General features: G+C 45.3%; 1 protein-coding gene across 1 annotated transcript in view; it reads right to left on the bottom strand.

Annotated features, from left to right (window-relative positions):
* Window positions 1-519: 519 nt before the first annotated feature.
* LOC309802862 (uncharacterized protein) overlaps window positions 520-22,275 on the bottom strand; it is a gene marked incomplete at its 5' end in the record, with an annotated part of 165,200 nt that continues 143,444 nt past the window's right edge. The window contains 12 exon segments of the mRNA XM_082618744.1: window positions 520-1,976; window positions 5,761-5,831; window positions 6,271-6,432; window positions 9,528-9,722; window positions 12,382-12,464; window positions 12,585-12,766; window positions 13,301-13,377; window positions 16,888-17,136; window positions 18,021-18,138; window positions 18,255-18,380; window positions 20,692-20,942; window positions 21,563-21,715. Of these exon segments, the coding sequence (XP_082474870.1) occupies window positions 1,833-1,976; window positions 5,761-5,831; window positions 6,271-6,432; window positions 9,528-9,722; window positions 12,382-12,464; window positions 12,585-12,766; window positions 13,301-13,377; window positions 16,888-17,136; window positions 18,021-18,138; window positions 18,255-18,380; window positions 20,692-20,942; window positions 21,563-21,715 (1,811 nt within the window). The 3' untranslated portion in view covers window positions 520-1,832.

The following is a 22,275-nucleotide window of genomic DNA, read 5'->3' as shown; positions in this document are numbered from 1 at the left end:
CAGCGGCAACAGCTCCTACCGTGTGCATTCCAGCACTTTCTCAGAGGATCAGACCCAGTAAATCCCTGTGGAGCTACATGCAAATGGGATTCTTCTTTCTGAATTAGTTTTTGGCAGCTCCCTTGTTTGCGGGTGGGATGAGGTGAAAAAAGTTGGCAAAGAAAGGCAAACTGACATTCATCTTTTTTACATAGTAGAATCTATAGCAGGGACGTTTCTTACCACGCTGATTTGACTGGAAATGGTTCTGACCCTTGGTGCCCCCGGGTTAGGGTCTAGCTCCAGGGGACTTGAGTTCCCTGGGAGCTGCTTTGTGCTCCGGGGCTGTCCTCCTGAGTCCTGTTCCTGAAGGTACAGAAATAAGGTTTCACTGGGGAGAAGGGTCCCTTAGAGCTGGGTAGGGGGTGCCCCTTCACCAGGAACCCAGAGTATCCTGGAAGTCTTCACTTCAGGAAGCCCACAGGGACAGGAATACAACACAGTCACCATCGAGACTTAAAGGACATTTATTATTTTTTTTTGAAAGGGTGGAGGGGGACTTTACAAGGGTCGGAAGCCGCTAACCAGTAAGGAAGATAAATAAAATACAAAGCCAGTACGTTGTGGCAGAATTCCAGAAAACACGCTGAAAAAATCTTTACAGTTTAAAACTGCTTCACTTTATACATAATTACAAATTAGTATACAGCATCTGGGTTTTAACCCCTTCTTATCTAATAGGATTCAGCACAGAAACGTTCATTTAGCATTTGAGAACAACAGACGAGAGCAGAGATGTAAGGCGCATGGTAATCACCCTCCTACATGTCCTGGTGTCCCCTGCGCGCCCGGCGGGGCGACACGCCAGAAACCTCAGGCTAAACCGCGACCGTGGGCCAGCGGACCGGGCAGGCCCCTGTCAGTGCTCTGGAGCTGCCCATCCTGGCAGGTGATCACAAAAGGCAGAGGCATTCAAGCAGGGTGAACACTGGAGTGAGCAGAGACTGGGTTCAGCCTGGGTGTGTGGAGCAGGCTGTCACCGTCTGCGGCAGGAGAGACTTTAGCCAGCTGGGTCTGCCTGTCTTTAAACCTTAGCAAGATGGAGAACTCGCTCAAGGCCTGTCGAGCTTTTGACAAATTAAATCCGATTGATACATGGAAAGAAGCCTTTGTTTTTTCCCTCTTATGGCAGCACTAAAAGACTTTTCACTTTAAAACCTGGCCGGCAGGCAGTAGATCCCAAAGCTCCGGTTAACTAGGAATGTTACGCTACATGGAAAGAAAAAGAAAATGAAGAACCGAACCAAAACAATCTTTGCCCCTTTCCTTGTCTCCAAGGGTCAATCGGAGCAACAGCACCAGGTGGGGCCGTGACCCCAGGACCACAGGTGTGTGTGCCACACTGTCCGGCTGCAGGAAGGCAAGGCACACATGCCTCAACCGCTGCCACCGTGGAATTGGAAGGGTTCTTTCTGGGCTTCCACATTCCAAGTGTGTCCACACCCCTTGGCAGTGTCGGGGGTCCCCTCCAAGCCACCCTCTTCATGGCCGCTGAAGCCCACTCACCAGGACCGTCTCTCTCAACACGCTCCCACCCCAGTCCCTGGGCTTAGCTGTCCTCTGGGCACAACTGCCACCCCCACCCCCCCATCAACGCTGTATCAACAACTGCAGGTCCAAGGCCGATACCAAATCCTTGGGGAGAAAGAACCGGTTATGGAAAAAGAACTTTGTGACCAATGGATGAAATATAAAGTACTTCTGTGAACGGTACCTTCGGGATGGAGTTCTGGCCCCTAAGGTTATGGCGCTACCTTTTATTTAAGGCGGGGCCTAGTTATAAACCCTACACACTAACACCCACTCTCCAAATAAAGGCACAGGACAGTAGGGGTTGGGGCTGCAACCGTGGCGGGGCAGGAGCGGCTGCCTCGGAGAGGAACGGGGTCAGCAGAAGATCTCCTCCCCCTCTGCGGGTACTTCAGATGCAGGGCCATCTGCAAAAAAGGAAACCAAGGCAGAAAAAGAAATTCCGAAAAACTGCTCTTTTCATTGGTAAATTCTGTTCTTTCCTCCCCAAACACAAGTCTTCTGGGATGCAAACAGATGCCGGGCTGGTGGGCAATGACATCCGCCAGCCAGGCCTCCAGGTGATGTAGTGCACGAGGTCGTCAGTGATGTCCTCCGTGTCTACAGCTCCTTAAACTTTACAGAAACACTAGGCTTGCTGTTTATAAACAGGCCTGGAAATAGGGATTTCTCTTCAACCTCCCACACAGAAGGGAGAGAGCAATCCTAATGAGAAGGACTCAGACCTAGTGCAGTGTGATTTGATAGTACGCCCTGTGGCGGCAGGCAGGTCAGTTAATCCCGAGCTTCAGCTTCCCAGTGTGTCTGGGGGTCAGCAACACCTCTCTCAGACGAAGTAACTGTGTATGTAGGAGGGAAGTCAGCACACAGTGAAAGGTATTACAAAGCTCCAATTATTTAAAATGACAGGCACAAAAATGGCACACACACCAATGTAACAAAACAGAAAGCCCAGAAGCAAACCGCAGCATTAGTATATGATACAAAGAGCATTTCTAGTCAATGGAGAAGGAAAGAATATTCGGTGAATTGTTCTGAAAAAACTGGCTAAATCTTTGGAAAAAACTAAGTTGGGATCCACAGAAAAAAACATTCAAATGGATTGAAATGTTAAGTGTAGAAAAGAACTGTAAAAGAGCTGTAAGAAAATGTGAGAATGTTTTCTGATCTTGAAACAGGGAAGGCTTTTCAGAGACAGAAACAATGGAAGAAACCACACACACACACACACACACACACACACTTTCAACTTTTACTATGTAAAAATGTATAATAAAAAGGCAAAGGAAACTGAACAGAACAAGGCAAAAAAAACCCCTTTAATTTAAAAAAGGCTCTTGTAGATCAATAAAATAATGAATATTCTAGTAGAAAAACAGGCACAGAACCTAAACCAGCAATTTACAAAAGAAGAAATACAAATGGCCAATTATATAACATATTAAAAATGATTCAACCTTATTTGAAATCAGAAGAATGCAAAAATAACCGCTTGAACTTATCAACAAAATGTCAATTAAAAAATAATTCCCAGTGTTGGTGAAAGTATGAGAATGGATACTCTTGTACTGACAGGGAAGAACGCTGTATAACCTTTCTAGAGAGTGGATGACATGCTGAGGAAATAATCAGAGCCGTGCAAAAAAAAGTATGAGGATGCTCTTGGCTGCATCATTTAAAAAGCAAAACAGTAGAGAAAGAACCACTGGAAAGATTAAATAAATTATGGCACATAACATAATAATACGCAGCTGTTAATTAGCATGGGTTTTTTTTTTGTTTGTTTGCGGTATGCGGGCCTCTCACTGTTGTGGCCTCTCCTGTTGCGGAGCACAGGCTCCGGACGCGCAGGCTCAGCGGCCATGGCTCACGGGCCTAGCTGCTCCGCGGCATGTGGCATCTTCCCAGACCGGTGCACGAACCCGTGTGTCCCCTGCATCGGCAGGTGGATTCTCAACCACTGCGCCACCAGGGAAACCTAATTAGCATGTTTTGTACAAATATGCCCTGGGGAAACACTTCTGGTGTGTTAAGAGAAAAAAAGCAGGATATGAAGCTCCAGGGAGTAGTGAAACAAATTGTATAGAACTATGTTTATGCAATTCACACTCACACATAAAATACATGTCCTGTATAAGAAAAGCCTGGAAATATGAACACCAAACATTTAATAGTAGCTATTTCTCAGTGGTACTATGTTTACTTATTTTTTTTCTTTTTTACATTATTGGATGTTTTCCAAATCTTCTACCACAAACATGTATTCCTTTTATAATATTTAAAACACAAAAACTTAATTATCAGGCTTAGCTCTTCTGAGAATACGATTTGCCCCTCATTTCACTTTATTCTTAATTAACAGCGAGAGGGAGAAGTCACAGCAGACCAGCTGACTCTGGCTGAGCATCTGTAGTGTATCATCCATGCTGGAATGCCTGAAAACCACTGGTCTTGTACTGTCTCTTATCTGACTCTTCTCACTAAATATGAGGGGAAAGTTGCCAGGTGAAAAAATCAACTAAGGGCTACTTTTTAAGCAGCACCAGAGCACAGCAGCCTGTTTGGGAGCAGGTTTACTTCATTCAAGGATGGACACGCTGAAGGGGGTTACGATGTCAGCGTGTAGACTAACATGCCAACAAACAGAAGACAACAAACACCCTTCTGTGTTTTAGGGAAAAAAGGAAAGATTTCCTTAACCTGAAATTTCAAAAGAAAGCTCCTCAGGGATTTAAGGTATTCTATTAAAAGCAGGAAGAAACACAGAACACCCTGAGAGGTACACCCTAGCACCCCACTGTCCTGTGTCTGATTCCAGCCTGCTGACACAGTCACACGCTTGGAGTCAACTAGGTTTGGAGACAGTAGTAACCTTGAGGAGGATTTCCTAAGAGGGACCCAAGGAGATGGGGAAACAGTGAAAGGCGTGGGTTATCCTGCAGGGTCAGCGGAGCTCAGCGGAAGGCAGGTGAAGGACTTGCATGGGGACCTGATCTCTCGCTAGGAGATGACAAGGCTACTTCTAGAGTGACACAGAGCGAAAAGCAGTGCTCGAAGAAGAAAACTCAAGCTGAGTTGCAGGATAAGAAATTATTATGCAAAACTTTACCCACAAGTTAATTTGCCACGTTCCAGACTGTGGCTTTTGGTGCCAGGCTTGTGTTACAGCAAAGGTGGCTACAAATTCTACTCAGTGTGCGTAGATGGAAAGAAATCACCATGGGAGCTTCATGGCCCACGTTTAGAGAAAGCAAGGGGCTTCTCAAGGACAGAGAAGCAGAGGCAGTACTCTGGCAAAAGGGCAAGACGAGGCCCTGGGGCCAGGGAAAGGAAACGCAACTGCACAGATCAGCCAGGAGCCCAGCTTGTTCATCATGGCAAAACAGAAATGAGTATTCCTAACCTAGCAATTATAACAAAATCATATTCTTTTAAATAGCTCATAATGTTCTTACCTGTTTCTTTTAAGCATAAATACCAGCTTAGCATTACCACCCTATAAAACAAACAAAAAAAGTGCATTTAAAAACAACGGGGCTTCCCTGGTGGCGCAGTGGTTGGGAGTCCGCCTGCCGATGCAGGGGATGCGGGTTCGTGCCCCGGTCCGGGAGGATCCCATATGCCGCGGGGCGGCTGGGCCCGTGAGCCATGGCCGCTGAGCCTGCGCGTCCGGAGCCTGTGCTCCGCAGCGAGAGAGGCCACGACAGTGAGAGGCCCACGTGCCGCAAACAAAAACAAAAACAAAAACAAAAACAACAAAGACTCTGAGGCAAGAATGATATTCAGCGTGTGTCTGAGTTATGCTGTGACTTCCCCGTTTTCGTTCTTTACTGCAGTAGCTTCTCACTGCAGGGCAGTGAAGATTTGAGGCTGAACTGTTACTGAAGCCTTGCAAAGAGTTCAGGTGGATGTGTGCATTTAAACAAGCCTCTCAATGAAACTGGTCCAGCCACGGCCGCGGCAGAGCTGTGCACGTAGACGTGGTGTCTGGAGACAGGCCCTACGGCCAAGAACGTGGGGCTCTGAATTGTACTGTTTGCTTAGAGACGTGCTTTCCTCTTAAGATAAAACAGGAAATCAAAACGGCAAATTGGGCGTCCAAAACAAAACCAAAGTAGGCTAATTTCAAAGACTATGAATTTAGAGGAAGTGTCAGGGAGGACTTAGGGAGTGTATTTTAGAAAGAAATACCTTTTTCAGACCACTATCCGATTCTGTTCTCCTAAGATCTTGGCCATCATCTCCCTCTTCCTTCTCACCTCCTAAACAAACAAACAAGGTTTTTTTTTTTTTTTTTTTTTTTTGCAGTTGTAAAACAGATTAGCCAAGGAAATACTATATACATAGCTTAGGGACAGAATATTTCTGAATCCTATTAATGCCAATGGCAGCTAAGTGACTGATTATTAATAATTTTACTGATGCAGAAGAACTAGAAGCAGAAAGGAAAAACAAGTGTTATTACCCCCCTTTGGCTATAGCTTAGCTGAGATCTCAGGAAAACCTCTTTTATTACTGAAAATGAACATGACATTCATAGCGGTTCCTGAGTGTTTTAGCAGCTAGATACTTACTAGGATCTCACTAAAACATTTACTGACTGATTGGGACAGAGGAGATGGAGCTACCAGAGTACAGATCATTTTTAGTTGTGATAGTTAAGGATTGCCCACAAGAACACATGAGTTCAAAACCACTGACCTTTTGAAGCATTCATCTGATGGCTGTCAAATCCTCTAAAGGTCTCTGCTCTCTGGGGCAAGGAAACGGGGCCTACCATGCCTTCTTGTTCAACAGGGCTGCTGACAGCCTGCCCAAGTGTGCCTCCCAGGCTTCCACTCACCAAACCCTGAAGGATCTTCACTGGAAGAAAGGAAACATGCAAAACTGACATCTCCCCTTTTAATGGGAAAAAGAAAATCTCATGGTAATACACTATATGTACAGGGAAGATGAACAGAAAATTCCAAAGTGACTACGTGACTTCCTTTGCTCAGAGAAAGCTCTCAGCTCAGGATACATGCGTTAGTTGGATTCTAATGGAAATGCAGAGATTAGCTCTTCAGCCTTATTCACATGAGACCTAGGAGATTTAAAAGGGTACAGGGAAGGCAGAGTAATTTATTGGAAGGAGCATGGCCCCTGGAGTCAGATCCAAAGCAGCCAAAAGGAATTCCCTAGGAAGTAAGGTGAGCCAATTTGAGAACTGCAGTTCAAACTGGCAGGCTTTTTGCCCCTCCCATAGGGAGGTCAAGGGGCTAGAGCAGTCTAAGCATCTGAATTCTCAAATTCAACCAGCTAGGGTTCTCTTCTAGAGCAGCAGTGTCCCACAGAAAGGAGAAAGTGCTGAAAGTGGAATAAAAATTGAGCGGCAGAGAAGCAACAGAGATAAAGGAAAAAGAAGGTCCAGATGGAATAAGGGAGGAAAGAGAGGCAGGGAATCTCCTAAGACAAGCCATTGTTATTTTCTAAAAACACTACATGAAAACAATAGAAGAGTCCGATGAAGCAAAAAAGCTATCTGAGCCTAAAAATGTAGGAAATGTATTTCACGCAAAAATGAGCAACAGAAAAACATCAAAGTCAAATCCCACACAAAGTTAAGAAAAGGCAGAGAGAGAGAAAGAACAAGGGGCATAACTTCCCTACATATAATAAAAGCACATCAGAAGGACATGTCCATAAAATAAGTGAGCTAATAAAATGACACAAGACATGAAAGAACCTAAGTCAGAATCAGAAAACACAGAAAGGAGGTGGCAAAACTCAAGTGGAAATGAAAGGAAAAAAGGTATCCCTTTAAGAAATGAAAACAACTAGAATATGAGAGCAAATAAACCCAAAAGAAAAGGACTTAATAGGTGGTGAAAGGATATTTAAACATTAAAAAGATGAAGCTATAAAAAGTACTATGGGAAAGCAAGAAGTATTGAAGACAGGCAAAGATGATCCAACATATGGATAGTGGGAGTTCTTGAAGAAGAAAATCAAAGCAAGGGTGTAGGAAAAATATGGAAAACTATAAGAATACATCTCTGAAATCTGAAAAATCTGAAACTCTATGTCAAAATGGAACACTGTGAACCCAAGAACATCATTCCAGAATAACCAACACCAAGGCATATTCTGGTAAAACTACTCGGATTTAGGGGAAAAAAATCCTTTGGGCGTCTAGGCAAAGAGCATGCGACTTACATGGGGAAAATCAAATTACGGCCAGACTCTGCCAGCAATGCTTTACGTCAGAAAAAAATAAATAACATTCGAGAATTAAGATACTGAGGAAGAGAACATGAACCAAGGATTTTATATCCAGCAGAACAGATTTTCAAGTATAAAGGGCACAAATTATTACCAGTATGCAAGGACTCGGTATATTATCCTCATGAACCTTTCCTGAGACATCTACTAAAGAATAAGCTTTAGACATCCAAAATGACTGGAGAGACACTGATAAAAACTGGTGGTGGTTCTTGCAGAATGAAGACTACAGGTTGGGTCTAAAAAGGGGAGAGTGCCGTATACAGTGGCTGTAAGCTGACAGTATAGGCAGAGTACAACTGGTAAATAAAAAAGGGGGGAGGGAATGGGGATGCATAAGAGAGTCCTATTTAGTGACAGTAGTATTAGTACTGTTATTCTGACGTGTATGTTAGGGTAAATAGAGGCTATTTTATTTCTACGATGTATCCTTGAGAATGAGGATTCACAATGTGGAAGAAAAGAGATACAGATGTAATATAGAAGAGATTAAGCCCTGTAGTCCACAATTTGAATTAAATATGTATCCGTGTGAATTCATTACCCCATCCCCTCACGCACACACACAAGTATATTTCCCCCAAAGCGGCCCACTGAAAAGGCCCAACCTAGTAACGATGAAAACCCCAGCAGCAATAACCACCCCTAGTGCCTAGACAGTGGTCTTGAAACACCATTTCCCACTGAAAGAAACCAGAGCTTCTCAGAAAGATGGCTAATTCCAGGTATGGGCAGAAAACAAGATGAGCCTGGGACATCTTAACATACCAACCAGCAAAGCAGCTCTCAAAGACTGCTGGGGTCACGCCAAAAGGACTCAGAGGCCCCACAAAGAGGTGCTCCTTGGCAAAGAGAGGACCTCTTTAACTTTTAATGAGGATAAGAACTGTAACGACTTGAAGCGCATCAGACATATTTAATTCATGAGTCTATAATAATATATTAAAAGTACTGGTCACTTTCAGAGAATGACCATAAATCAATTGACTACTTTGAAAACTGGTAAATAACGGGGGGAAAAAATCAAGCATTTATCCTTTTATCTTGTTTTCCCTATATGTTACAAAATAAAGAATACAACTAGACATTTTGTGTCCCCAGATGAAAGAGCACAACACTACGGTAACACAGCTTGCCAAAGGGATTATGTCTGAGCAACTGAGCCTCCAAGTCCAGCAGAGAATCTAAAGGAAATGGAGGGCAGAAGAACAGAACCCCTGTGTGAATAAAACCCAAAAAGAGAAACCCACAGGTCAAAGCTCAAGGATAATTTGTGTGGAAAAGAAAGGGGTGGTGGGGTGGGTGGAGGACTGTAAAGAAAGAATCCTAAAAGGCATATCAAAAACCATGAATACAACTGAACCACAGGGTCTATGAACAGGCACTTGGCCATAAAGAAACTGAAGCGATTACTATAAAAGTCACAATATACTTTCGGGAGGGAGGGAGAGAGCTCTGATGGGGACAGGACATGTGGAAGGGCTTTTAGGGGTCTGGCCACATTTTATTTCTTGACCTGGGTAGTAGTTACAAGGATGTCCACCTGATGCTAATTTACTAAAGTGAAATATGTATTGGGTTGTGTTCTGTATTTGTGATTTATTTTACAATACAAGAGTACAAACGGGTAGATAATATTAGTGTGTAAACCACTGTGGGAGGAGACAAAGAGGGGGGCGATGCTGAATGTACATTACCCTCATTTATGGCACTTTTCATTAAAGGCCCTCCTTTGAGAGCCTCTTCTGTGTTGGATCGGAAGAGGATCCTAGAGCTTTGAGTTGGGGAGCAATCCTCTGGCAAGGGAGTGCTGCACTCAGTCATGTCCCGGAAAATCATCTCCTTCTCTTCCAGTAAGAGTAGGATCTGCTGGTCCTTTTGCTGAAGTTGTTCTGCAGGTGCACAGAGAAGAGATCTGGTGACTTGACTGTTCACTATGATGAGATGACTAAGACATGAGCACCACCTTGTGGTAACGCACGGAACCACAAGGAACATAGCTTGCCCCACTTTCTTTTTCATCATGAAGGCAGTATCAAGCTTTTGATCTGTAATGTCTACCTGGAAAACTATCCTGGGTCTTTCTAGGCAAATACCAGAATTTCTGACATAACGAACTTGCACTCTGTTCCATTCTCCTGCCTCCTGTTTATTTCTCAACCCACACACTCTTCTCTGGCTTCTGCCCATCACTCTGCCTCTGCTCTTTCCAAGGTTACCCTTCACTGCTGAATCCAGTGAAGTCTTTCATTTCATCTTTTCCAGCATGGATGACTTCCTCCATTTAAAACTGTTTCCCGGACTTCCCTGGTGGTGCAGTGGTTAAGAATCCGCCTGCCAATGCAGGGGACACGGGTTCGAGCCCTGGTCCGGGAAGATCCCACATGCCGTGGAGCAACTAAGCCCGTGTGCCACAACTGCTGAGCCTGCGCTCTACAGCCTGCGAGCCACAACTACTGAAGCCTGTGCGCGCCTAGAGCCCATACTCTGCAACAAGAGAAGCCACTGCAATGAGAAGCCCCCACTAGCCACAACTAGAGAAAGTCTGCGTACAGCAGCGAAGACCCAAGGCAGCCCAAAATGAACGAATGAATGAATGAATAATAAAATAAAATAAAACTGTTTCCCTCCCCATCCGCTTTTGAGGACACTGCTGGTTCTCTCTTCCTACCACTCTTACTCCAGCACTTTACAGACCAGACCTGCCACCTGCCATGAATGAGTATCTGGGCTCCCCCCACCCCCCAGCCCTGGGCTCCATCCTAAACTCCTTTCTATACTTTACATGCTTTCCTCTCGGGACCTCAGTCACTCCCATGGCTTCAGTTACCTCTTATGTGCTGATAACTCACAAAAGGCACCCCAAATCCTACCCACTCTTTGAGCACCAGACCGCTGAGTCCCACTGTCAGGAGGCTCTCTCCACCTAGACGCCTTGTTCTCCGCAGGTCAGAAACCTCTGTTCTCCCTTCTTGCCACCCCTCTTGCCTCCTCCTGGTAGCCTGTGGCCTCTTCCTCAGGCAACAACATTGTCATTCCCCAGTTACCCAGCTGGAAACCTGGGAGCGGTTTTGTCTCCTCCCTCTGTCCCACCACCCACCACAGTGGTTCCTTATTTCTTACTCATGTCCATCCCCCCTCCAGCCCATTTCTCACCAAATTTACCCCAAGAGTCCCCCAACTGGCTTTTCCACTCCCAGTGGGCTCCCCCAGCCCCCCAAGCAATTCTCCCAACTGGTGTCAATACCAATTAAAAAAGTTAAGTCTAAATTTTGCTAAAGAAATTGTATCATTCCCTTTGTTGCCTTTCAAGATGTGGTGGCTTCCTGGCTTAATCTCCCATCACTCAGCCCTGACTCTCCAGACATACCAAACCTTCATTCCTTGGCAGACACGTCAAGTCCTTTTTCACTTTTCACCTAACTATTCTTCATCTGGTGAGGTAATTTTTTTCAGATGTAGCTCATGTGTCATCTTCTCTGTGAGACTCACCACAGGCAGGATTCGTGGGTCCTACACACTTTACATGTGTCTGTGGTCTAGATGGCCTGTCATTTATGTACATCTCCCTTGCCAGAGTGTGGGTTTCCCGATGGCAGGGACAGTGCTTTAGGGCTCGTTGCACCCCTAGCACCTAGCGTTATGCCTGGCCAGGTGCTTCATACATGTGAAAAGAAGGCAGTTCTTATCTCTGCCATCCTAATCACAGGCAGAGATTAAAAAGTGTGATACTGGCTCCAGTCTAAATCTGTCCATCTCTTTTTTTGTTTTTCTCCCCATTGAAACAGAATGAAGTAATAAGTAAACTCCTTGGGCGCCTATATTTACTTGACTCTGGGCCTTACTTCTACCCAAAGCACAACACGTATTTACTTCAGAACACTCAGCAAGCACCGGCAAAGGGGCACGAGTACTGCGCCCTGCAGTTGAGCAGACAGGGAGCACAGCCCTGGCTCTGCCATGAACTGTGTGTGTGTGACCCTGGCTTGCTTGGCCTTCATGGGCCTCAGCTTTCTCACCTACACAGTGGGGACTGCAATACAGGGCTTGCAGGGATGCCAACAAGACTACATGAAACAGTAGGGCCTTGACAGAGAGTGGTCAAACGTAACCCATAGGCACACTTCTCCCCAAACCACCTCATGACGGATTTGGAACGCAGGGCACAGTGGCGGGGGTAACTGACAAATGGATCAACTGGAAAATTCTTTTCTGCAAGTACCTTTCTCTCCTTGTTTTAATCTTAGATGTGACCATGAATTCTGGCAGATTCTTCTGTGACAAAGTACAAAGACCGTCACCAGGGTCCAAGGACACTGATACCGAGACGAGAGACCCAACATCCCCTCGATCTAGTATCAGACACATTCCTACAGCCATTGTTCACCAGGACCTGTGCCAGCTCAGATTTGGTCTCTCTTTTGTTAGGAGCTATTCCCCTCCTCGGTTGACATGCCTGCCGGGACGGCTCTGGGATGGAGGAGCAGCGGGGACTCCATGGGACTGCAGACGCCCCCAGACAGGGCCTCAGACTGCTTCCACCAGCTTTACCTTTTAACTCCCGAGCTTTGGGGTCCAACATCTTCTTTTCTTCCTCAGTTTCACTAGGAATTCCTTCATCTTCATCTCTGTTCCCAATACAACCACAACAAAACAACACATTCTGAAGATGTCGATTAGTCTGATGGCAGCCCAACCATTATGAAACCACAGAGGTACCAGGAGGCAGGGGTGGGCCAGGGTGTGTGACTCACAGGGTGCTGATCGTGTCCTGGATGATCTGAATCCAGCTGTTCCGCTCCTCTTTGGAGCTGGCATGGACTTCCACCATCTCTGGATCTTTCATCCCCATACTGATTAGGAACAAACCTTTCTCCTCGTGTGCTACCTCTCTTACAATCAGCTTCTTTAGGGAGATCACCGTTGACTTCTGGTCCTGGAAAATGGGGGAGAGCGCAGACGTTAAGACACGGATACAACATTCTAGCTCTTAAAACAACCTCCGTCTAAGGTAAGACTAGATGCCTTTTAAAAGCATACGGCTCACTCACATTTTATGCAACAGAAAAAGATTTCCAAAAAGGAAACGAAAATTTAAGGTTATCAAGGTTCGAGTCCTGTTTTCTGCACGATGAGTCCTTTCCGGTTCGTCACAGAATCTGGTTGGCAATGTTATAAATTGGCAAGATTTGTAATACGTAATGTGTGAGACATACTCCAGTGACAGATTTCTTTTTAGATCAAATGCCAAAGGCTCTCAAAAGGATTATGAGGGAACAGAAAAATAATTGGTGGGGAGGGAGGTGGGCAGAAAACTGCAAGGGTATGTAAGAAATGACTCGGAGGCATCTGTCCTGAGCCAATTTTAAGAAGGTGGGAGAGCAGTAATACAGTGTTAACACTCACCACCTACCATCACGCGTTTGAATACTATTAATTACAAACAGCAGAGACAAACAATTCAGCTTACCAATGACGCAAAGACGTATTTCTGGTATTTTTCTTGAAGGAAAACTAAAATGTCAGTAAGCAGGACCGCTTGAACCTCTGTAGACGGGGGAAGGGAAGAGAGAACAATGGCCACTGAACGGTGAAGCACCTTCAGGGCACTTCATTAGAGGAAAACTCAGCAACACACCCGCACAGCACATTATTACACTCCCCCAAGGCAAGGGCTTGACATTTCTGCAGGGTCCAGATATGGTCATTAGATTTTTAGAGGCATTTTAAGATGGAACTTGTCACCAAAGCCTTGTCTTGGGAAGGCTTAAGCACTCAGTGCTGGAAAGATATATCCCACAAGGCAAGATTTTTAAGAATAAATACTTTAAGAGTAAAGCTGGAAAGCAGGACTTTAACAGATGCAAAATAGCAACACATTCTACAGGTCATAATACTCAGGTCATAGTATTTCTCAACTTCTGATCACAGTAATGGGAAAAAGGCGCCGGACAGCAGACAGGAAGGCTGCCAGAAGGTGATGTACAAGAATATCTCAGTCTAATGAAAGGCAGGCTTCATCCACACATCCTAGAGGACACGGATGGCTAGACAACACCCGCTGCCGTCACAGGTACACGGAGTACAGTGGCTCCGCTCCCAGCTCCAACACAGCACAGTCAACCTCAACCCCTCTGCACCGTGGAAACAGCCTTCTCTTCTTCTCAATTAAGACAAAACAAAAGCCAAATTAACATCTCTAGTTGGATCCAGGAATCAAAAGAATGCCACAAACTCTTGCTCTAATCCTCTAGGAGTATGAAGTGACATTTCCCATTATTCCCTTAAGGACAAAGTGGGACCTCCCTGGAGGTGAGCCGTCTACTGACACCTAACAGGTCCCTCTGTACCACCTTCACTCTGGAAAGGGGAGCCTACAAATCTCTGGGAAAACAACGGGCTGACTTATGCAGCCGCCTCCTGGGTGGGCAGGACCCTCTTGGCCTTTTCTACCACTACTGCCAAAACTGGGGTGCCCTCTCTGTGTAATTCATTGCAAAGCTATGAGGAAAAACAGAAGCAAGGATGTCTGATTCCTAGGGTGGTCTAGTTTTTCAGCCTAGACCACAGTAATTTTCCATGCACTACCATTAGTTTTGACAGGTTTTTTTTTTTCTTAAACTTTACTTTTAAATAGTTCAGGTGTCTGCCAAAAAAAAAAAAAAAAGAGCTCTAAAACATAAGTTTCAACTTTATTGAATCCTGAAGTTTACGTGATCACGGCGTCAGTAGATCAGAGAAAAACAATCCTACCCCTTTCAAGGGTTACCCGACACAGGACTGGCTGTTCTTGGCACAAGTCATTTTCACTTGGGGGTGAAAATGACTAAACACCAAACTCTTATCTCCACTGGAGACATTTTAGGCCACAAAACCTGTCGTTGTGCCATTGCTTTGACCGCAACATTATTCCAACAGCTGGAATCTATTAGTTTTTATTTCGGGAATGAATAAATAAACTGCTGTGTAAAGAAAATACAGCACTGGCAGCAACTCTAGGAAACCCATCCTTACAAGAGAGGGCAGGTACTTCTCTACCATCAGGCTACCTCCGACACGGCCTCACAGTGGCGGTGAGGCCAGAGCCCTCAACTGTGGTCTCAGGACATCACAGAGCATCAGGGCTGGAAGGAAGGAGTTGCAGGGATTGCACAATTCAAGTTCATCATGGAACAGTGAGAGGCACAGCTGGCTGGTGGCAGGAAGGGGTATTTCTTCTCTCTGAGATGACCCTGCCCGGAGGAGCCCTTCCCGGATCCCTGCGACAACAACCGCCCTCGTCTCCGTCACTGGTACCTCCGCACCCCTGCTGTCCACTACCCTGCCCCTAGCAGCTGAACTACACACACTCTAACTCACTCACCCCTTTCCTGCTCAAACCCTCCATTCTGAGCCCATTCTTCGCTCACTCCCATCACCAGCATCCCTGTCAGCTCCCTAGTCTGGAGCACGCACCCACCCCAACCTGGCCCCCGGCCGATTCTTCAGCCATATTTCCTGCCTCACTCTGCTGCCAGAGACCCCGACTGCCCACCCTTCCCGACGGGCCAGACCCTTCAGCTCCACGCTTCCACGCTTCCTCCTCCCTTCTGCCTGGCTCCCTCCTCTTGTCCTCAGTTCACGCCTCTCTATTCTGGCAACCCTCTCTATTCTGGCAACCGTCATACTGCAGAGCAAGAACCTCTTTACAAGTCTCTTCATTCTCAGCCCAACTTCTCATGCAGGGTGTCCTGCGACATTCACCTTTGAGAGCAGCTGAATGCCTGGGATTTCTTTACTATGTGGTCTGAGCATGGTGAGACCCTAGCTAAGGAGTCCTGGGAATTCTCCCAGAGCAGCTACCTATAGCATTACTTATACCTCGGCGATGAGAGAAGCACACATTTTCACTCACCTGAGTTTTATGTCAGCGGGGCTGATGGCACTCGGCTGCTTTGTGTGCTCAGCTCACCGAGGCCAGGGAGGTGGGCTGGGTATACTCAAGGCTACTGCTGAGGTTAGAGTTACCATATAGGCCCAGAGGATACAGGTTTGATGAAAACAATTATTAAAAACAAACAGGGGCTTCCCTGGTGGTGCAGTGGTTGAGAATCTGCCTGCTAATGCAGGGGACACGGGTTCGAGCCCTGGTCTGGGAGGATCCCACGTGCCGCGGAGCGACTGGGCCCGTGAGCCACGACTACTGAGCCTGCGCGTCTGGAGCCTGTGCTCCGCAACAAGAGGCCGCGATAGTGAGAGGCCCGCGCACCGCGATGAAGAGTGGCCCCCGCTTGCCACAACTAGAGAAAGCCCTCGCACAGAAACGAAGACGCAACACAGCAAAAATAAATAAATTAATAAAAACTCCTACCCCCAACATCTTCTTTAAAAACAAAAAACCCCCCAAAAAAACAAACAAACCAGATGCACAGATGAATGAACAAACCTCCTAACTTCTTTCACTTGATGGGGCTGATCATTTAAAAGGTAAAAACTAAAATCAAACAGAAAGTGAGTATCTTTTATGACCTCTTTTGCTTAGAGAAAGATAAAAGATGAAAAACAAAGTTTAATAATAAATCTAGTTGCTGTGAGTTAAACTTTCGTTTCTCTAAGGTCTCAGGAGCTGAAAATTCCTCTGCTATCTCTTAGGAACGAGTGATGTATATTTAATCTCAGAGAATCTATGAATTGTGCAACTGATGGTATTTCCCTCCTAGCAATTGTTTTGCCAGAGACCCTGACCCCAAATGTGTTGCCCCTCTTTCATAGGGAAAATACGTCTTCCTTAACACCTTGCTTTTTTGTATGAATCTTACCCTTTGCTTTGTTCTTTAAAAAAAAAATTTTTTTTTTCATTTCCCGACTGCATCATTTCCTCGTTCTCTTACTGTATTCTATATGGTTTTGTAAGCCATCTCAAACCAGTCTTTTCTGATACAAGATTAAGATCAATTAAATGCCTGCTGCTCCTGTGTGGCATCTGGACATGGGTCCCTGGGAACAACCTGGTGACATCTGGATTCTGCCCGCTGCCCTCTGGCACACGCTTAAGACTCTGACGAGAGTGAGCCTCACCTTTCAACCTCCCTGTTGTGCTCTTCAGAAACACGCTCCCATCCCGCACGAGCTTCTTCCACTTCAGATCCTCCTTGGCAAACACCTGACCACTCTTCATTCTCATGGTCGACTTGCTATCTGTCTTTGTATAAATTTCATTGAGACGGACCTTCTTTTCATAACTCGCCACTTTGCTGTCCACAGCTCCAATCACACCCTTCACCAGGCCCAGGGACTGAGCTAGATCTTCCTGTTCCACTTCACTGTCTGAGAATGAAAGAATAACTGTCTCTACTGGGCAGAAGGAGGGGCACCCTGCCTTCTTTTTTTTTTTTTTTTTGCGGTACGCGGGCCTCTCACTGTTGTGGCCTCTCCCGTTGCGGAGCACAGGCTCTGGACACGCAGGCTCAGTGGCCATGGCTCACGGGCCCAGCCGCTCCACGGCATGTGGGATCTTCCCGGACCGGGGCACGAACCCGCGTCCCCTGCATTGGCAGGCGGACTCCCAACCACTGCGCCACCAGGGGAGCCCCAGGACCCTGCCTTCTTGCTCCACATCACTGTCCTCCCTCTGTGGGCACGCTGGCAGAGCGAAGCCAACACGTCAAAGGGCACGTGCCTACCCCTCGCTCTGTCAGAGTTTAAATCAAGTTAGATGTTTCAAAGATACAGATGACATGCAGTTATATGCCACGTTCTAAAGTGGAAGGAACCCAACATTTTTAGGGAGGGAGAGGAGCAACCAGTTTTTTATTTATGTCTTTATTTTACCTAATCCTTAATGTAACTGCCCAGGAGCAGGATTAGCTGAGAGAGAAACTACGAAGTAGTGATTAAACGAGAAACAGTGGTGATTCTACAACTTGTAGGTGGAATCACCTCCCAGTCTAGGGACAAGCAACAAGTTGCTTAGGTCACTGAACTCTCACTGGGATCACTAAGTGGTTCCGTCCCTTCTTGCTCTCATTCACCCTAAGTCTGCTGATATAACACTTTATGTTTCCACTCAAGAAAACTGTCTTTCAGATAAAACACAGGCTCTCTTTTAGACCTTCTCGACGTAAAAGAGTTCTTCTACGGGGTCTCCAGTGCTGTTGGACAGACTGGAACAGTCCACTGGCAAACAAGACTGAGTCCAGAGAGAGACGCACCTTTGGTACACTGCAATATTCTTTGGAACAAAACCGGGTATTGGGTGATCCGTTGGGTTACAAACAATATACACTCTGGGATTCCAAGCCTCCGTACGACTGAACTGCTCATCTTCTTCTGCAAGGAAGTAAACCAAGTGTCAGGATCTACCCAAGGGAGAAGGCTCGAGCCAAAACTGACAGTGACACAAGGCTCTGGACAACAGGGAAATCCCCACCGTTTCACATCGATACCTTCACAAAGGCCTGAAAATGCTTATCCTTGGTATAGAGGTCTTTGAAGTAGTTTACAGACTGGTTGTGCTGCCCACAAAACTTGCCGTATGTCTTCTTTAAGCGTTCTGCATTCTCTCCTGAAAACTGCAGAGGAAAGAGAACAGAGGTTATGCCATAACTCAGGGTGCTAAACTCCTATTACCATTTTGTCCAAAGTTTCCAGTCTACTTGTGAAACCCAAGAGAGCTCCCTCCAAAGACTGAAAGATTAAAATGGTACAGGAGCTTTGGAAAACAGTTTAGCAGTTCCTCAAAAAGGTAAATATAGAGTTACCATATGACCCAGCAATTCCGCTCCGGGACATAAAAACATATGTCCACACAAAAACCTGTATATGAATGTTCACAGCAGCATTATTCACAACAGCCCCAGAGTGGAAATAACCCAAGTGTTCATCAGAGGATAAATGGATAACGTATGAATGAAAAAAGCCAATCACAAAGGACAACATATTGCTTTATTCCATTTATATAAAATGTGCAGAATAGGCAACCCCACAGAGAAAGTAGATCAGTGGTTGCCTAGGGCTGGGGAAGTTGGTGGGGGTGACGATGATAAAAATGCTCTACAACGGACCGTGGCGACGGCTGCACAAGAGTCACGGATATACTGAAAACCACTGAACTGTGCACTTTAAATGGGTGGATCACATGGCATATGAATTACATTTCAATAAAGCTGTTATATATATTTAAAAAATAATAAATACAGAGATATCTATGTACTGTGCACGTAAGAAATGCAAGATGTGTTTTAACTCCCATTTGTCGTAACACAGTAATAAAACAGAGAGACTCACTAGAAGTCTTTCATGAGGTAGCACTCTCAAAGAAGTCATCCTGATAAGTCAGCAAGACATCAGAAACGGCCGTCATTACCTAGGGATCTGTTTATCCTACTTACCTCAGGCCAGCAGGCCTAACAATTCTGCATGGCCCTTACCTCATTCCCAAGCGTGTGCAATCTCAACCACTCATCTGAAGCTACGTTCACTGTGGGGTAACCGCTGAGTTTCTGTATGTGGTCCACAAGACACGTGCTAAGCATCAATTCCCGCTGGACTAACAATCTCTGGAGGCAACACAGCTTGATCCTTACCCCAAAACTTGAAAAAACGTTCAGCGTAGCCTTTCCTTTCCCCCTTTACCAACAGAGGAGCTGAAGCAGAGAGATTTTTAAGTGATCGGCTCCCATCACAAAGCAAGTGCCCTAAAAGGGTGACTCTGGCACTGGCGCTCAGAACCAACAAATGGACACCATGGGGCTAACATCTTACTAGAGAACATGCACAAATACAAGGAGCTACAAGGTCAGAGGAAGTACCAGTGCAGGTCTGAGGGTGGAGAGGAGGGGCAGAGGGAGAAACATGGAAAAGGACAGGAGGGGGATGTTTGGGGAGGAAGGGTCCTCACTTGCAGAGCTGACCGTGCCCACTTTGAGGCCCTGACCACCAGTGTGAACGCATTCACTACACTGCATCTGCATTTACTTCACGACATGCCTATCCTTCACTCCTAGAACATGAGTTCCATGAAGCAGAGGTCTACACTATACTTACCTTTGTGGTTCCACATGGTATTGAGTAAATCCCCAGTGAATACATGAAAAATGAATGAATGAAGGCACCAATGAATTAATAGGGCAAGGGGTACAGACTCAAGGAAGGACAACGAAAGGACAATATTTCCAATTCTCAGGCAAATGTTCCAGCAAGTAAGCCTCTGCTTCCACAAGGAGGCAGAGACTTGCCGGTGAGAAAGAGCTAGTCAGATGTGATGCGATCCCCTCTGCCTATAAAGGTTATACTAGCATTATTCATCTTTCAAAAAGAACGTTTTAAAAAAGAAACATTTAGAAACTGCCTATGACATATACATCTGAAAGTATCAAAACAACTTTTAGCTAAATTGCTTTTGACGTAGGATTGAAACCATACCATACCCTGATGAAAATATTAGCAAGAAATATTTTATGAATTATTTTACAGTTTCTTAGTTTCTTAGTCAAGTTTGTAGTCTCAGGTGGTTTTTAGATAAACGAGCCTTTTGATTTGAGGCACAAGTTGAAGTTGAGACTTCCAAAAACTATTTTTTGATCTCTTAAACTATAGTATCTCTGATGTTGGTACAGACTCTGAGGAAGAAAAACTGGCTTTTACCGCGTATCTACCATGTATGCTGGGTACTTTATATATACATTACCTCTTAAATTTTAAAATAGCATTAAAAGAGAAAATCTACTGTCCTCAATTACAGAAGAAGAAACTGAGGGTCGGAGAGCTGCAATCACTTGCCTAAGCTCACAGAGATCGTGAGCAGTCCAGCCAGGATGTGAATGCACAGCTACGGGGCCCCCAGTGCGTGTGAGAGGCACCAGGCGCCCACCCGCTGCTCACCTGGTGCACAAGCACATCCCCAATCCTCTTGATGAGAAAGTTCTTTTCACTTTTATCCACCAGAGAGTCCTTCTTCCGCTCCAGGATCCTCTGAAAGAACTGGCTGTGGATACTGATCAGCTCATCCAAACAGGGGAAGAGCTTCTCCACCAACTGCTGCTTGAAGAGCAGGTCGGCCGTCATGCCACGGCTGTACACGTCGCTCATGATCTTGAGTGTGCGGAGGTGATGGAACTCCATCTGCATCAGCTCTGGGGGAGGGACAAGGCTCAGTGGTCAGGAATGCTCTCCTGGAGGATTCTCCTGCAAAGCGTGTCTGCTGCTACTAACAGCCCAATTTTGTCTTAAGGCTATTTACGGCCCAATTTAAACTTTAAAACTGAGTCAACAGCTGTCTTTTCCCTAAGGTGTTTTCATCCTATTCCTCGATTTTTGACGGGACCTCACACTATTTTCTGACAGGTGTACTGGATTCCATCACTCTTAAGTGGTGGTTTCCAATGTGGTCTTCATTGGGATTCAAGACCCTTCATAATTTACTACGTTCCTATTTCCCAGAAATGACTTGTGTTTAGTCTAGTTTCTACTGTAGCTGAGGAATTAAACTGTACTGTCACAAGAGATCTCTTTTTAGGACTATCACAAAATAAGCACTCATATTAAATAAAATGTCCAATAAAATTAAAGAATATAATTTTACAGAGAGAGTAAAGGATAGAAATAAGATGTCTCTCTACCTCAAAGTTTTCAAAAGAAAATCTTTGAGATGCTACATACTTGAAAATTGACTTGACATAGCCCAATAAATCCCCTAATAAACAATGCCAGACAATGCACATCAAATATTAGCAGAGCACATGAAGAGTCTCACCATAAATCACTTCTTGCCGTATGACCACATCTTTCTTTTGCTGTTTCAGAAACTGGCTGTCCACTATCTGACTCCAGCACTCTGCTTCCAGCTGTTTGGACTCAATCTCAAAGTCTCCCATTAGCTGCCCTTCATTCATGTCTGTACCTACTCCTCAAAATACAAAAAAAAAATCAATATCAGAATCCTGCATCTGTGACCTCTAAAAAAAACCTCTGCTGGACGTTCCTCATGGTGATAATTTCCTGAGACATAAACACTCTACACTAATACAGGGATGTTCATAGAATATATATTCTATTAGAAAAGATCATTTTCTGTTCCAGAGTGACATACTCTATATTCAAGACATTGGTTAAGGGTGATAACCGTCACATAAATCAAAGGTGATTAAGACATGATCAGGGTCCTGGTGACTTGACTTGTTTAAGAGAGTAGGCTTACAGCTGTGCCAAGAGAGCTAGAACTGAACGTGTACCAAAGTCTAGGGGAAGGAGAAGCGTTTGTACTAGAATCTGACCACATTAAAATCAATGACATCCTTCAGTGGACAACCATCTAACAACAGGGTAAGTGGGTTTACCAACTCATTATAAAGCATGTGATGCTTTACAGACAGTTCAGAGAAGTTTCACAGGAGTAAGAAAGAGGCAGGAGATGCGTTAGTTCTTGCATTCTAGGAGATGGCACAAAGTCTCTGCAGACACACACAA

The sequence above is a fragment of the Mesoplodon mirus genome (assembly GCF_964341445.2).
Source record: "Mesoplodon mirus genome assembly, chromosome: 4".
NCBI lineage: Eukaryota > Metazoa > Chordata > Mammalia > Artiodactyla > Ziphiidae > Mesoplodon > Mesoplodon mirus.
This window is presented reverse-complemented; position numbering and strand designations above follow the sequence as displayed.